Below are 13,880 nucleotides of genomic sequence, written 5' to 3'. Positions count from 1 at the left end.
TCGCCGGTTTTCCAATAGCAGCAGTATCTGAACCAACCGCCACGTTTTGGATACCACTAGTGTCACTGACAGACCAAATGTTCTGGACTTCGAGGACTCTTTGCTCCAATCATGGCACGCAAGGTTGGTGTTTGGAATCTTATCATGCTCGAGTAAGAGATGGGTTACGAGCTCGTCAATGTGACGAGAGATTCTTCCTTACCAACTAGCTATATGAATTAATTTTTTGTTCTCTCTTGGAAGGTTCGGACTGAGACGCCCATATATTTCTGTTCGTTGCCAGCTTCTCTGCAGACGAGTCGAAGTGTATCCGCTCCACTGCTCCAGCACGCCATGACAACGAAGGTGAGTTGTGGCTTTCCATGGTTTCTAATTAGCGAATTGCTTTTCCATGAAACAAATTGCATATACATTATACAACGTTTCTGAAACTTCAGCTTTCTTCTGCATTAATTGATTATCAGGAATACATTTTGATCATTGAAGTGGACCTTGAGTGCGAGAAATGCTACAAGAAGATTCAGAAAGTCCTCTGCAAACTCCAGCGTACGTAGTCAATAGCTTGATCGTGCCAATCCACCAATTTAATTTCAGTCCGTTGGAAGTCGTCTCATTATGTTTTCCTTTCTATTTTCCGATTGGCATGCAACATCAGCGAAGGAGAACATCAGGAAGATTGATTACTACGACAAGAAGAACATAATCGCAATCACGGGGCCTTTCGACCCAGAGAAGCTGTCCAGGAAGCTAAGGTGCAAGGCCTGCGAGGTGATCAAGGACATCAAGGTCTACAAGCCTCATGAAGAGAAGAAGCCCGAGGCCAAGAAACCGGACGAGGAGAAGAAGCCGGAGGAGAAGAAGCCGGAAGAGAAGAAGTCCGACGAGAAGAAGTCCGACGAGAAGAAGACTGACGACAAGAAACCGGCGGACGACAAGAAGTCCGGCGATAAGAAACCTGCAGAAGACAAGAAAAGTGACGAAAAGGAGAAGCCCAAGGATGACGCGAAGGCCACGGCCGCCGCCGCGGTGCCGTCGTCGTCGGCCACAACGGTGAACCTGCAGTTCACGAACATGTGCGTCATCTGCTACCCGTGGCCGTGCAGCGACCCGGGGCACTTGGGCGTCCACCCACAGCACCCGCCTCAACCTCAGTGGCCGTGCGAAGGGATGGCGCCGCCGCAGCTGCCCGCCCCGGGCCACCACCAGCACCCGCAACCGCCCTGGGGTGCAGCTCCGAAATGGGCGCCGTGCGGGGGCCCGTCGTACTGCGGAGGGTGCAGGTCGTGCCACGGCGGCGCCGGCGGCATGTACGGTTGGGCACCGCCGGCGCCGCAGCCCATGTGCTGCCCCGGGCCGTCGGCGTGCAGAGGATGCAATGGCTGCCGGATGGTCCGTGAGAGCAAGTTCAGCTACGAAGAGTACCCTCCCAGCGCGTGTGCCATCATGTGAAGATTTTAACTGTGCTTGAATCTTAGCCCTCTGAAAGTAAATTTCTTCATGCAAATAAGAAGGGTTTTTTTTGTCGTGGTAATTAGTTTTTTTAATTTACATTCACAGTCTCACAGTCTTCTGTTCATCGGATGTGTTTGTGTCCATGAACAATGTATGCATTTTCTGATTTTCGGTATCAAAAAGTTTTGCGTAAATAAGCAGACAAGTTTTTATTTATTTATTTATTTGAGACAAAGACAAGTTTTTTAAAATGAACAGACAAATAGACTGATGTAGTTTCTTGCTGGCCCATTCGAGAATTCAGTACAATGTTTAACACGGAAGGCCCAACTACACAGATGGACTATTCGTCTTGAAATTTGTTTTGCCAATTCGCCGCGGAACAAACCTTACCAGAAGTCGGAGCAAAATCTTCGAGTTTTTTTTTATATTTTTCAACATTAACATTTAAATAAATAGACTCATGATGAAAAAAATTACAAAAATAAACATCTACACGGTAAGCACCAATGTTATTGTGGTAACACCTTACCGCCCCTTACTACTCCTGATGGGATGAATAGGGCATTGCCACCTCATCACCATGTGATCAGTACTATGCAAGAATTACTATTCACAGTTATATTTTCTTTGCGAAAAATGGTCTTTTGTTACTCTAAAAATGATAGAACTTTTTATATGTGTTTTATACTCTGTATAGAACTTATTTTAATTGGATTCATCTAAAAAGTCTGTGTAGAATTTAAATTTAAATTATCTAAAAAGAAATACTTTTATAACTTTTCATAATTTTTAGGGCCTCAAATAAATTTCTAAAAATCTAGGAAAGCTCACTAATATTCTTCTTATATGATAGACTAATTTCTAAAATTATTTTTAGCCCTAGGTTATATGGTGAAAAAGTGAGTTTCTTTGTAATACTCTATTTATATGTATTTTTATCATTTATGTGATATTATTATTTTTATTCAATTTGAATTCAATCATATACACCTCTTGACTTCGCCAGAAGTACAGTTTATAGCTCTATTTTCTCCTCTCATCTTCTTTGTACAAAACAGAGAATTTCTGTTGCTCCAAAAATCTGGTAAAATTCACTAATATTTTTCTTATGTGATGGACTAATTTCTAAAATTATTTCTAATTTTGTGAATTTGGTTATTACATTCTCCACCGACCAGGTGTGTCATAGAGTAGTTGGTCACATGACTCAGCTTTAAATATAAAATGACAACACTCTACTGCTAGCAGAGCAAGAAAGTAATGAACGAGAATGCAGATGTAGCATACAAAGTAAAAGCTTTACATGACATAGGGTTGCAACTGACTGCTCTGAAAGAAGTGCACATGAAGATGTATGGAATGTAAAGGAGTCTAAACTACCTTAATATAATGGTGTTTGTATTTATACTTGGTATGGTTTAGATGATAGCTAGGATGTAAGACTTGATGCAATGAGAAATAAACGAAACTACTTGATACTTCAATATCTCAGGTTTCATTGTTTAAAGAACAACATTATGTAAGATGTAAGTGACTTACTTGATTGAATCAATATGTACTAGCTGAGGAACTTGTAGTCCTCCTCTTTCCATATATCTTGTCAGGGGCCTTCTCTTTGCCCTTGAAAACCTTGCTGAAAGAAACTCAAAACTTGTACTTCTTCTGTAACTCCTCATGTAGCTCCTTCTGTCAAAGATCACTATTTTATATAGAGAAGATGAGACGAGGAAATAGAGCTATGAACAGTACTTTGGGCGCAATCAAGAAATATATATGTTTGAATTCAAATTGAATAAAAATAATAATATCACATGAAATAATAAAAATGCATATAAATAGAGCATTACAAGGAAACTCACTTTTCACCATATAACCTAAGGCTGAAAATAATTTTAGAAATTAGTCTATCACATAAGAAGAATATTAGTGAATTTTTCTAGATTTTTAAAAAATTATTTGAGATCCTAAAAATTATTAAAATTTATAAAAGTAGCTCATTTTGGTTAATTTTAGTTTAAATTCTACGCAGGTTTTTTGAGTGAATCTAATTAAAATGTATTGCACATAGATTATGAAACACGTATAAAATTTATAGTATTTTTAGAGTAACAGAAGACCACTGTTTTATACAGAGAAGATGAGAGCGAAAATATAGATGTGGATACTACTTATGACACAATATTGTTCACATGGTAACGTCTTTGATGAGGCGGTAAAGGTCTAACCACTATATAATGGAGTGGTAATATGCTGCCACAGTAGCATATATGCTTAATATTCTCTCAAGAGGCGGTAAAAGCCTAACTGATTTATAAGAGGGTGGTAGGAGTTTATAAATCTTTTTATCGGAAGTATATTTATTTAAATATTAATGTTAGAAAATATAAAAATAAAAAACTCCAAAATCTTCCGGCTTGCCTTTCAAATTCCCTAAGCCCAGCAGGAGAGGACAATTCGTGATGACCGGTCCACAAACTTGAAGCCCAGAAGTGTCCTCCGGCAAGCAACGGACGGACATGCATGGGTGCGTGGACGAAGATGGAGTTGGTGACCTTCTGGCTTGGGCTTGGAGCACCTTCAATCTCCTCCTTGTTTAATGGCCGGCGGCTGACTTGGGCGGGGGAACGGATCTATGCCTGCAACCTGCGTTACTGCCTGCGTGCATGCATGGTTGCTGCAACTTGCTAATCCAACAACCTGGTCCCGGATAAATATCGCCAACGTGCATAGTCGGCGGTGGCCTCTCCTGCCGCCTCGGCTCGTTTTCTCGTCGCTGCGGTACCTCCCATGTAGACCGAAAATAACGAATAAAGGGGAGTAAATAGATATCTTATTGATTTTTTTGGAATCGAATAACCTGCTCTTTCGTTTCACCAACGCACTCAAAACCTCAATCGAAAGCAAATTAAATCTGAAGATAAATAAATTGCAATCAAAAGAACACAAAGAAAATCATGGCTCTCATAATTATATATGTACGCTAGATTCTAATTAAACTCAACCCATAAGTCATCGTCATAAAAAATTATAACTTGAGGAAAAAACCTTCAAATCAAATACAAGACCATCGATAGAAGAAATTCTCTAATTTGATGATCTAAATGCGAGATAATTTAAGATCTAAGTATATACATATGTATGTGAATTTTATACCTCTAATAACAAGAAGGATTATTTTTAGACCTGAGAAAATTTTAGCTCAACAACCGGAACAAAAACACAACCAAAATGAGAAAAACTCATAATAAAACTAGAGAGTTAATAGAAAGAGACCGGTAGGAGATAAACACAAATATCGAAAGAAATAATCTCTTCATTTCTTTCAGAGGGTAACTCTCTTTTCGGCACATTACAAGATGTTTTCTACACAAAAATCTCTCATCTATTACAAAAGCTAAGCTCTCATTTTCTCCCCTCTAAAATATATCTCTCAAGGTTCAAATGGCTGGCTCAAGCCTCCTACACAGCCTTACCTTTCTATTTATAGGCATAGTGAGATAACTTAGCCTCGTACCTACCACTGAGGCATTTCGGTCTACTTTTAGCTTCGTCTATCGAACAGCTATGGTTTCTTCATTACTTAGTTTCGTCTTGATGTAAGCTTCGCGATAAAGCCATATGCACTCCATCTGTCAACGGTTTTGAGACCAAACCACGAAACTACATTACATGCTTATCAAAATGTGACTCACTGCCATTTGCTTAAGCCTTAAGTAAGCATCCCGATGTCGACACATGTGCTCCATCTTGCGATGTTGACCACCGGCAAGTCTATACCGCTCTCGATCCCTCGGGCCATCTTGTCACTTACACCAGCATCCTCTTTCCTTGACTTTGTCAACACGCTGTCTTCATCCAACTTCACATGCATTCCTTGACTTCCACATGCACAGTTAGGATCACCCTTAACTCCGCCCGACCTCCTCGATCGTCCGACAACAAACAACCCGCTGAACTCTAATCATCCCGCTATCGGTTGCCAAGTTACATTCATCACCTGTATAACATAGTACAAGCAAACATGCTTCTCCAACACCATTATAGATTAGCCAAAATTAAAATCTCTGTCCAAAGAGACATCACACAGAAAAACACGAATATCGGATGATCCAGTGTTCACCCTCTTGAGCACCAGATCATCTGGCGTGCTCAACCCATCAGACCAGGCATTTTGCATCTTCTCTAAAAATATTAGTACGGCGTGCACATCAATTCATCACCGGGTCATCCGACGCGTGCATCTCAACCTTTTTGCAACTTTTTGCAACAAAACGTCCAACGAAGCATCTGACGTATATGTTGCTGATCGCCGGACCATCCGGCGTATAGAACAGCATTAGACACACTTTTACAAGCTCTATGGACAAATTAGTACTCATGTGTACTGCTACCTAGCGCCGAACAATCAGGCATATCTTTCAATTTTTGCCTCTGAGTTGAATGCTTTAGCATAAAGTCTTCCTAAGCGTCAGATCAGCCGACGCTTACAATTTTTCTGACTTTAGAGATAAAACATTAACTCTATTTTTCTTTACAACTTTAATTAATCATAATCATACTTCCGGTACATAAACATGTCCATACAATTTAATAAATCATCAAACCAAAATAATAGTTTTATGATCACTCATAGTAAATAAATTAAAGCACATTTTAATTTGGATTCTCAGCCTCCATCTGTAGTTGTACCTGTGCAGCTGTACGTACGTGACCGAACCAGAGGATCGGATATGATACGATCCCTCCTCTACCAATTTCACCGACCAGATTAATGACGAATAGATCGATTGGTGGAGGTACGTATCATGCATGTTGCGATCTGTCACCCACGTACGTCGTCCGCCAGCGCTGAAAACATCAGGTCAGGGGAAGGAAAAGGCCGTTCATCGCCATTGACACGACCATGCAGCTACTGAAATGCTCGGATAACCATATATACTCTCTGCAACCTGTGGTGATGGTGAAGTCCATGCTTTTTTGCATACGTTCTCGACACGGCTAGCATCATTGACACTACCGGCCTGCACTGCAACATGAACCTGCAGCGTTGGCAGAATTGACATTCAGATCAGCTACTCCGTCCGCGTGCAACATGTCCAATTCGGGTCAGAAAATTTCACATCAGAATAGCTGCATTGTATGCATGCCACTGCCCCGGAATGAGAGAAAAGTTACGGTAGTTGTTGCGTCAGAGACCAAAAAGTTAGGCGGAAGCTATATTTCATGCGTCTGAAAATAGCATCCATTTCAATCAATTGTTCCTACCACTCGATGTTGATTCAACAGCTGATGCGTTATCTTTCACATCTGGCCATCTCTCACGTGGTGACGTCTTCCTCCGATACTCACCCTAGCCCCATCTACCTGCAACGTCTCTGACGGCGCTCCTACCCTATCGCCGCGCTAACCCGATATTCTTGCCTCTCTGACTCCAACATTAGCCCACTAGCTATCCTTCGCCGTCTGTGGCCAGTGGCATCCACACCTCGTCACTCCGCCTATGTGTCCATCTCCTCCGCGAGGTCAGCTTCCCTCCGTCGGCCTCTTCTAAGTCCAGTGTGAAGGAAGCCCTCCCCCCTAACCAACCTTGTTGGGAACCGCCAACGAGAAAGAATTGTCGGAGCGCGCCTCTTAAATTAGGTATTTGAAATTTAAGAGGTGCGAAAAAGTTACTATCAGCCGGCCTGCGTTCGAGCACAGTGCTCGCTCGTGCCTGATATTAAATTCCAGCGTGTTTCTCCCTCGGAGCTGGTTCTGATAAACAAAATTCAAATATGTATTTGTTTATTTAAGATGATTGATATTAGTATTTATTTGATTGGATAATTTTTTTATAAGTTTTGACGTGATTTGAATTGATTTGAAATTTTATTTGATCATATTAATTATGAACTAACTGTAGTTAGAGTTAGATATATGTGTTTGCTTATCTTATAATGTATAGGTGATGTATGTAACTTGGCGTTCGACGGTGGGATGATCGGGGTCAAATTAAGTGCTTAGTGCAAAACGATCAAGGAGGTCGGTTAGACTCAAGGATAATCGTAGCTGAACACGTGGAGGTCAAACAAAATATGTAAAACGGATGAGATGGACGGCGTGCTAACAAAGTCAAACGAATAAGATGTCGGTGCAAGTAACAATGCGGCCTGAGGGATCAGGAGCGAGAGAGACTTACCGATGGTCAGGATCGCAAGACGAAGTACATGAGTTGACATCAAAATACTTGCTTAAAGTGTAAATACAGAGAGTCACGCTTTGAGAAGCTAAGTCGTGAAGGCACAAGTTTCACGATTTGGCCTCAAAACCGTGAGAGGACTAGAGGAGTGCGTGACATCATCACAAAGCTTGCGTCGAGGTGAACCTAAGTCGTGAAGGTGCCACAAGTACACGATGAATAGAAAAGAAAATAGACCAAAATAACATCGATGATAGGTAAAAGTGTACTATAAGATAGAAGTATTTTGAGAAAAAGCTAGATACTTATGATCAAGTTTTCCAGGCTTATAAATAGAGGGGTATAACTATGGAAGAAGATGAACCAGCTATTTTGAGTCTCCTGTGTCATCCATATAAGAGCCTTGTGCTAAGATTTTAAAGTAGAGGAAAATGAGTGCTTAGTCTATGTATTAGGTGAGAGTTTTATGAAGAAATTTTTTTAATCTACCTAAAATAAGACTGACCTCTGCTGTATTGAAGTTTATTTTTATTCATATTATTGTGCTCACCTACTTATAATTTTCATTTATTGGTTCCCTTACAAGTTTTTCAGTTTTCGAATTTTATTTTCATTTTGATTTTTGTCTGAAATTTTAGCAACTTGTGAGGTTATTTTTCTTGTTACTAGAGGCATAAAATTCGCATTCACACGTTTATGTGATGAGATCTTAAATTCTCTTGCATTTAGACAATCAACTTGAAAAGTTTCATTACTCAGTGTTTATCTTTTTTATTTTTTTATAAATTATGATCTTTCGAGTGATAAAGACACATGAGCTGTGAACCGGCGGAAAGATGCGGTGTGATAAGAAAAGAAATAGGGTAGACACCGCTGCAAAGCAAGGTAGCATGGCATATCTTAAAGAAAACTAGTCTTGTATTTTCTGCGGTTAGTAGCCTAAATCGCGGAGGAAAGCGTCCTGCACTTTCCGCCTCCCGGCATTAAGATACAAAGCTCAACAGGTGGAGGCCCTCCCAGCCATCAATCCGGCGGCGATGCGTCCATCTCTCCGGAGAGCGATGCACGGACCGGAGCATTATCCGGCAGAGAGCCTCCTTTCCTTGTCACCTCTGATTAGTGATCACTGGGGTCGTCCGCTGAGATCATGATTAGTGATTTTCAGGAAATAATTGTGCAGATATCTTCTTATGAGAACTTTCGTTATTTTAGTTTTCCTGTCGTAATCAGATCTATTACATTGATTTTCAGATGTGGACATTTGTGATTGATTTACTGCATCGCCACACCAAAAGCATGTCCCAAAAGCATCACTTTTACTCCCAGGGTTGGTTGGTTGGTCTATGCGTTGCCAGCCACGGAGAAAAGCACAAACTACTCCCAATTTCTTTCGCCACATTTCTCAAAGCAATAGCTGATAATAGTTGAAACAGCAGTACCGGTACATCACTCCTCTGCAACCAAATCTCAAGGATGAACAAGAAAGAATTCAGCAGATTTGGGAGACGGAGACATAAAAAAAAGGGAGAAAACAAAGGGCAATTTATTTCCATATCTTTCGCTTTCTTTCTTTGTATAGCACTGTCCACTACAGTAGATTCATTTGACACAGAAAATAGTAAAATAACATCATTTGTAGTGAGCTGCATTTGCTGAAAGGGGACCATGAACGCTGACACCTCTCCTCCCTATTGGCACAGCAAACATGGTTCATCAGCAGCACAGCAATGGTCCTTCCTTGACACCTACACTAGACTCGTTTGTTCATCTTGTGAGATTTTTACATACACTGACAGGTAACCACACTAGCTGCCTCCTCCAAGCCAAGCCTGTCACATCTGTGTACTGTCTTGCATGGATACAGCCAGCAAGCAGTAGAGTTGCATGTATCTTGTGGTTGGTACTAGTGTTGCTCTATCGGTAAACATCACACCTAGTGCTATCAAGTGTATGAACTAGTGGCTGTTGTAGGAGTTGCATATCATCAGCTAGGTATGTACTATTACATCAAATGCTGGTGGGTGGTAATTGTAAGTACTAGTAACTAGTGGTAGTAATTAGTAGTAATGCATATAGCAGTAATAGGAGAGCACCAATTAATAGGTTGCTGCTGCTCAGCTTGTGGCCATGGCATCTTCTCCTACTATGGTTTGATAAAAGCTATCAACTCGAAAGTTTTTAAAAAAGGAACTGAACTAACACTATGCTGCAACTTCTCCATTCCTTTCCTATATTCCACTATCTTCTTTCTTTGCTTCTAGTATTCCTGCAAGAGCGAAAAGTGCCAAAATGAGGAAAACAAAGTCAGACAACATTATTCCACAGCCGAAAAGCATATCATTTTGGAAGCACGGTGCTGAGAGCTTGAGATCGACGGGCTCTATAAAGGCAAGAGGATGAAGTGCTTACTATGATTTTTAGGCAGTGGTGTCAAACTCACTCCCATTAGGACAACTTTACATCCCGATCGTGCCAGCGCCGTGATCGGAGGATAGACTGCATGAGATTGTATGATGCATTTCAGCAAATCATGGTATCCAGATAGAACTGTGCAATTTGCCATACAATATTGCATACCTGGACATGGGGAAGAAGTATGACTTCGGTGACGGTATATCAAGTGCAGAGGGCCTGAGATGGTTAGTGATGCTGCCACCATTGTTGATGCCAACAAAGGATGCGTTGCAACCAGTCGATGCTGCTGATATCTCCGACTCGGTGGGTGTGAAAGGATCATGAGCAAACGCTGCGGACTTGGTTGGCGATGCGAACGGGCTGTCAGGTAGGTTATGCTCCGCACTGCAGATCACAATGTGTTAAGAGAGCCAAACGATCAGTTTAGTGAAATGTTTGCTTCTCTGCATTGCTGGATGAAAGCTAACTGTGATGGACGCAACCAATGCTGGGGATAATGACTTGTTTAGCATTTAAGTTCCACCTTTGGTCACTGTCTGCGTTTGGGCTCGCCTCTCCGGCAGATTCCTCCTTATCGGCTCCATTGACCACCCTCCTCTGAGGAAGAAGGAAGCTGGTGCCCTTGCCTTGCTCCCCTATTAAAATCAATCAAGCAAATCAGCACGGGAAACATAACCAACAATTCACCCGTGCAAACAGGTAAAATGGCACCGTCTGCCCAACTAGTCTCCTACCGGAATCAGGCGGCGACTCAACGGTAGGGGAGGCGACAGCCTGAGTGGGGCTGAAGGGCATGCCGATGGGGCTCTGCTGGGCACCAGAACGCGACTTCTGGTCTAGCAACTGCAAATTCATAAGGCGTCGGCTCTGGAGCTCCATCGCCTGCTGCAGCTCGGCCGCCTGCTGCTGCTGCTGCTGCTCCTCCAACTTCCTCCTCAGCAGCATCTCGTTCACGCTGTTCGAGTGCTGCAGCATCCTCGCACCTGACACCATCCATATAACGCACTCAATCTGAGCACTAATCATGAACCAAGCATTGAAATTGCAACTGAAGCTGCAATGCCTTACCGAGCTGGTGCAGATCGAAGGGGTCTCTGGCATCTAACCCGTTGGAGAAATCAACCCTCTCGCTTTGCAGCTGCTGCTTCCTGCAGAGTAACAGCAGAGTAATTGGTCATGATGCTGCAGAGTGCAGAGCGACAAGCCTAGAGCAACGCGGTGGCTGCTGTAGTTGCCGGAAGCACAAGGAAAATGGCGTGGACGAGCAGCTGCGCTTGCCTGTACTTGTCGGGGACCTTGCCCTTCTCCTTGTAGGGCTTGACGAGCACGCGCGCGTCACAGATGAAGTGGGGGTTGCCCTTGGCCAGGATCAGCTTCACCGTGTCCGGGTAGACGAAGGTGACGAACCCGAACATGCGCTTCTGCTGGTACGGGATGCGCACGTCGTGGACGGGGCCGTAGATGCTTCAGTTCATCAGAGAGTCGGCACACGCGTCAGAGACCATGCCTATGATTCCGGCATGATTTGCAACTGGAGCAGCGCACTGGTAGAAGAATACCTGAAGTAGTTGGAGACGTCCTCCTCGCGGAACGTGCTATCAGCCGGGAAGGTGAGGTAAATCTGCCGCGAGCCAGGGTTCATCATGCTCACCAAGTCGGCGCGGTCCAGCCGCGGTCGGCCCATGAACTTGTGCGCTTCGTCCCCGCCCAGCATCAGAGCTGCGGCGGCGGCGGCGGCCGCCGTCCTGCAAGAATCGCGAAGATCGTAAGTACGCGCGAGAGTGATTGGGAGCTCGGCGATGGTAACAAAGGGTGGCACCTCTGGCTCTCGTTCTGCTGCTGCTGCAAGAGCAAGCTGAGGCACTTGCTGGTCGCGGATGGGGAGCAAGGGAGCGAGCCGGTGGGGGAGTAGGGGAAGGCGGCGGCGGCAAGGCGCTGGGACTTGGAGCGGAGAAGGATGTCTTGGCACTGGTGCTCCATGGAGGAGGGGTCCATCTTGGCGCCGGTGAGAGCAGCGGCGTCGTCGGGGAGCCCGCCGTGCACGAACCGGCAAGCGCTGCCGTTCTTGCAGTACCCGCGGGCGTAGTACAGGCACGGCTTCCAGCCGAGGCCGTCGGCAGCGCCGAGGCAGAGGTCGCTCACCGACGAGCTTCGACGGTGTCCGTGGCCGCCGTTGGCCCACCCGAGACCGTACGGGAAGAACCCACCGTCGCCGGCGCCGGGGCTTCGGCACTCGCTGCCGTCGAACAGGGGCAGCTGGTGGCCGGCACCCGCGCCGCCGTCGTTGAGGAACGCGAGCTGCTCCTGCAGCTGGAGCTCGTCGAGGAGTGGGTCCCCTCCGGGCGCGCCAAAGAACGGCGACAGGGGCCCGTTTCCGTTCGCCGGGCTCAACAGCTCCTCCCCGACGCCGACCATATCCTCCGCCGCGCCATTGCTCACGCTGTTGCTCCTCAAAAACACCGGCGGCGGCGCCCACGACGAGGGCGATGACACCGAGAGCGGCGACGGCGCGGTGCCGAAGCGGCCAGAGTTCTGCCGCGACAGCAGGAACGGCGAGTGCGCGGCCGCGGCCACGGAGGTCGGCGTCCCCGGGCGGGACGCCGGGAGCAGGCCGAGCTCCTTGCGCGCCTTGGCCATGACGGTGTGGAGCAGTGCCACGGGGCCAAAGGCGAGGCGTATCATCTCCTTATCGCCGTGGTCCTGGATGAGCAAGAACCCCATGATCTTTGCGGCATGGTCCGGGTCCAGCGCCTGGATCCGCGAGAAGACCACCTTGGTGGCCTCGTAGGCGTCCATGGCCAACTCTACTCTACAGCAAACAAGCACACGATCTCCTTCTTCTTCCCGTCCTTCCTCCTCTTCTCTCCCCCGCTGCGTTCTTGCACCAACCTCTCCGCTGTACTGCAGACAGAGTAAGCTCAAGTAAGTGCTCAAGCACAAGACTTCACTTGGTGTGGCGCCACTGAGGCAGTGAGCGGTTGCTCCATTTCCCAAAGCCCAGAGGTCGCGGCGGCGGGCAAGCTGTACTGTCTATGCTACGAGGAGCGGAGCGTAGTGCGCGCACCTCGCGCTGCATCGCTATCTATCGATAAGCTTCTTTACTGTGTTGCCTTCTGCTTTCTCGGGCTGGGGCCCCGGGGAGGAGCCACCGGTGATGCGAATTTCGTTTTCTCGGGGCGTTTTGGGCAAATTCGTCGGAATTTGGTCTGCTCTTTGAGCATTTCGAGTGCATTTCGTTTTGTTTTTCTTGGCTGAGGAGGACCCGGGATGCATCTAGATCTCCGTGGCCCCCATCTTATAAAACTCAATTCAGGCCTCTGTCACCGTGTAGTCCCTTTCTTTTCAGAAAGCTCGATCATTTCCCCTCTCTTTCTCACTGTTCCTTGCGAAAACAAAATCGTGTGTTTTATGTTGGATTCTTCCTCAGTCAATACTACTAAATGGTTCATCCCTGATTTCCACTTCCATTACGAGCGCATGATACATACTTGAGAAATAATAAAATATATACTTTGAATAGTATATATTTTGATATAACTTTCTTACATCCATATTTCTTTGATTCGTATAAAGTATCATCTAAGTGATTTAGGACCGCTTATCGTGAGTTGAAAAGAACTCATAGGCAAAAGGCTACGCGACGCAGCGAGCGGAGCAGATGATACTCCACATCTCAAGCACGAGACCTAAACAGCCCATCGGCATTTCATAAAGCGCTCAAATGTATTTTGGTATTTTTAATGAACCTCCTATAGGTCAGGGCATTGTAAAAGATATCGTTGGCCAGTTTGTAATAGTTCGACATTCGGTAAGTTGTAGGCAGGGACGGAAA

The 13,880-nt window shown here is 45.1% G+C and overlaps 2 protein-coding genes across 4 annotated transcripts; one reads left to right on the top strand and one right to left on the bottom strand.

Moving 5' to 3' along the window:
- Positions 1–250: 250 nt before the first annotated feature.
- On the top strand, positions 251–1,683 carry LOC133893273 (uncharacterized). Its single transcript, XM_062334261.1, has 3 exons — positions 251–345; positions 465–546; positions 656–1,683. Exons 1-3 carry the CDS (start codon positions 334–336, stop codon positions 1,447–1,449), a joined length of 888 nt encoding a protein of 295 aa, XP_062190245.1. The 5' UTR covers positions 251–333; the 3' UTR covers positions 1,450–1,683.
- Positions 1,684–9,154: 7,471 nt separating this feature from the next.
- LOC133892539 (zinc finger CCCH domain-containing protein 53-like) lies at positions 9,155–13,227 on the bottom strand. Of its 3 annotated transcripts, none has more exons than XM_062333386.1 (9): positions 11,868–13,223; positions 11,608–11,793; positions 11,327–11,512; positions 11,117–11,196; positions 10,783–11,031; positions 10,572–10,683; positions 10,211–10,408; positions 10,043–10,129; positions 9,155–9,899 (listed from the first exon to the last, which is right to left on the bottom strand). In XM_062333386.1, exons 1-8 carry the CDS (start codon positions 12,842–12,844, stop codon positions 10,090–10,092), a joined length of 2,028 nt encoding a protein of 675 aa, XP_062189370.1. In that variant the 5' UTR covers positions 12,845–13,223; the 3' UTR covers positions 9,155–9,899; positions 10,043–10,089. The 3 variants fall into 3 exon arrangements, with proteins under 3 accessions (XP_062189370.1, XP_062189368.1, XP_062189371.1); XM_062333384.1 differs by having other exon boundaries at positions 10,211–10,432; positions 11,868–13,216; XM_062333387.1 differs by lacking the exons at positions 9,155–9,899; positions 10,043–10,129 and having other exon boundaries at positions 10,277–10,432; positions 10,601–10,683; positions 11,868–13,227.
- Positions 13,228–13,880: the final 653 nt, after the last annotated feature.

Source organism: Phragmites australis, chromosome 15, assembly GCF_958298935.1.
Source record: "Phragmites australis chromosome 15, lpPhrAust1.1, whole genome shotgun sequence".
In the NCBI taxonomy this organism is placed as follows: domain Eukaryota; kingdom Viridiplantae; phylum Streptophyta; class Magnoliopsida; order Poales; family Poaceae; genus Phragmites; species Phragmites australis.
Note: the sequence above shows the minus strand (reverse complement) of the source record. Positions and strands in the feature narration are given on the sequence as shown.

Bases quoted from the DNA above. Each gene is read 5' to 3' on its own strand.
- LOC133892539 (XM_062333384.1), bottom strand. From the start codon at position 12,844: ATGGACGCCTACGAGGCCACCAAGGTGGTCTTCTCGCGGATCCAGGCG. The intron at 11,032-11,116 runs GTAAGGCATTGC...GGATGGTGTCAG, and splicing joins CTTCGATCTGCACCAGCTCG to GTGCGAGGATGCTGCAGCAC. The intron at 10,684-10,782 runs GTAGGAGACTAG...TGATTTTAATAG, and splicing joins TGAGTCGCCGCCTGATTCCG to GGGAGCAAGGCAAGGGCACC.
- LOC133893273 (XM_062334261.1), top strand. The intron at 547-655 runs GTACGTAGTCAA...ATGCAACATCAG, and splicing joins AGTCCTCTGCAAACTCCAGC to CGAAGGAGAACATCAGGAAG.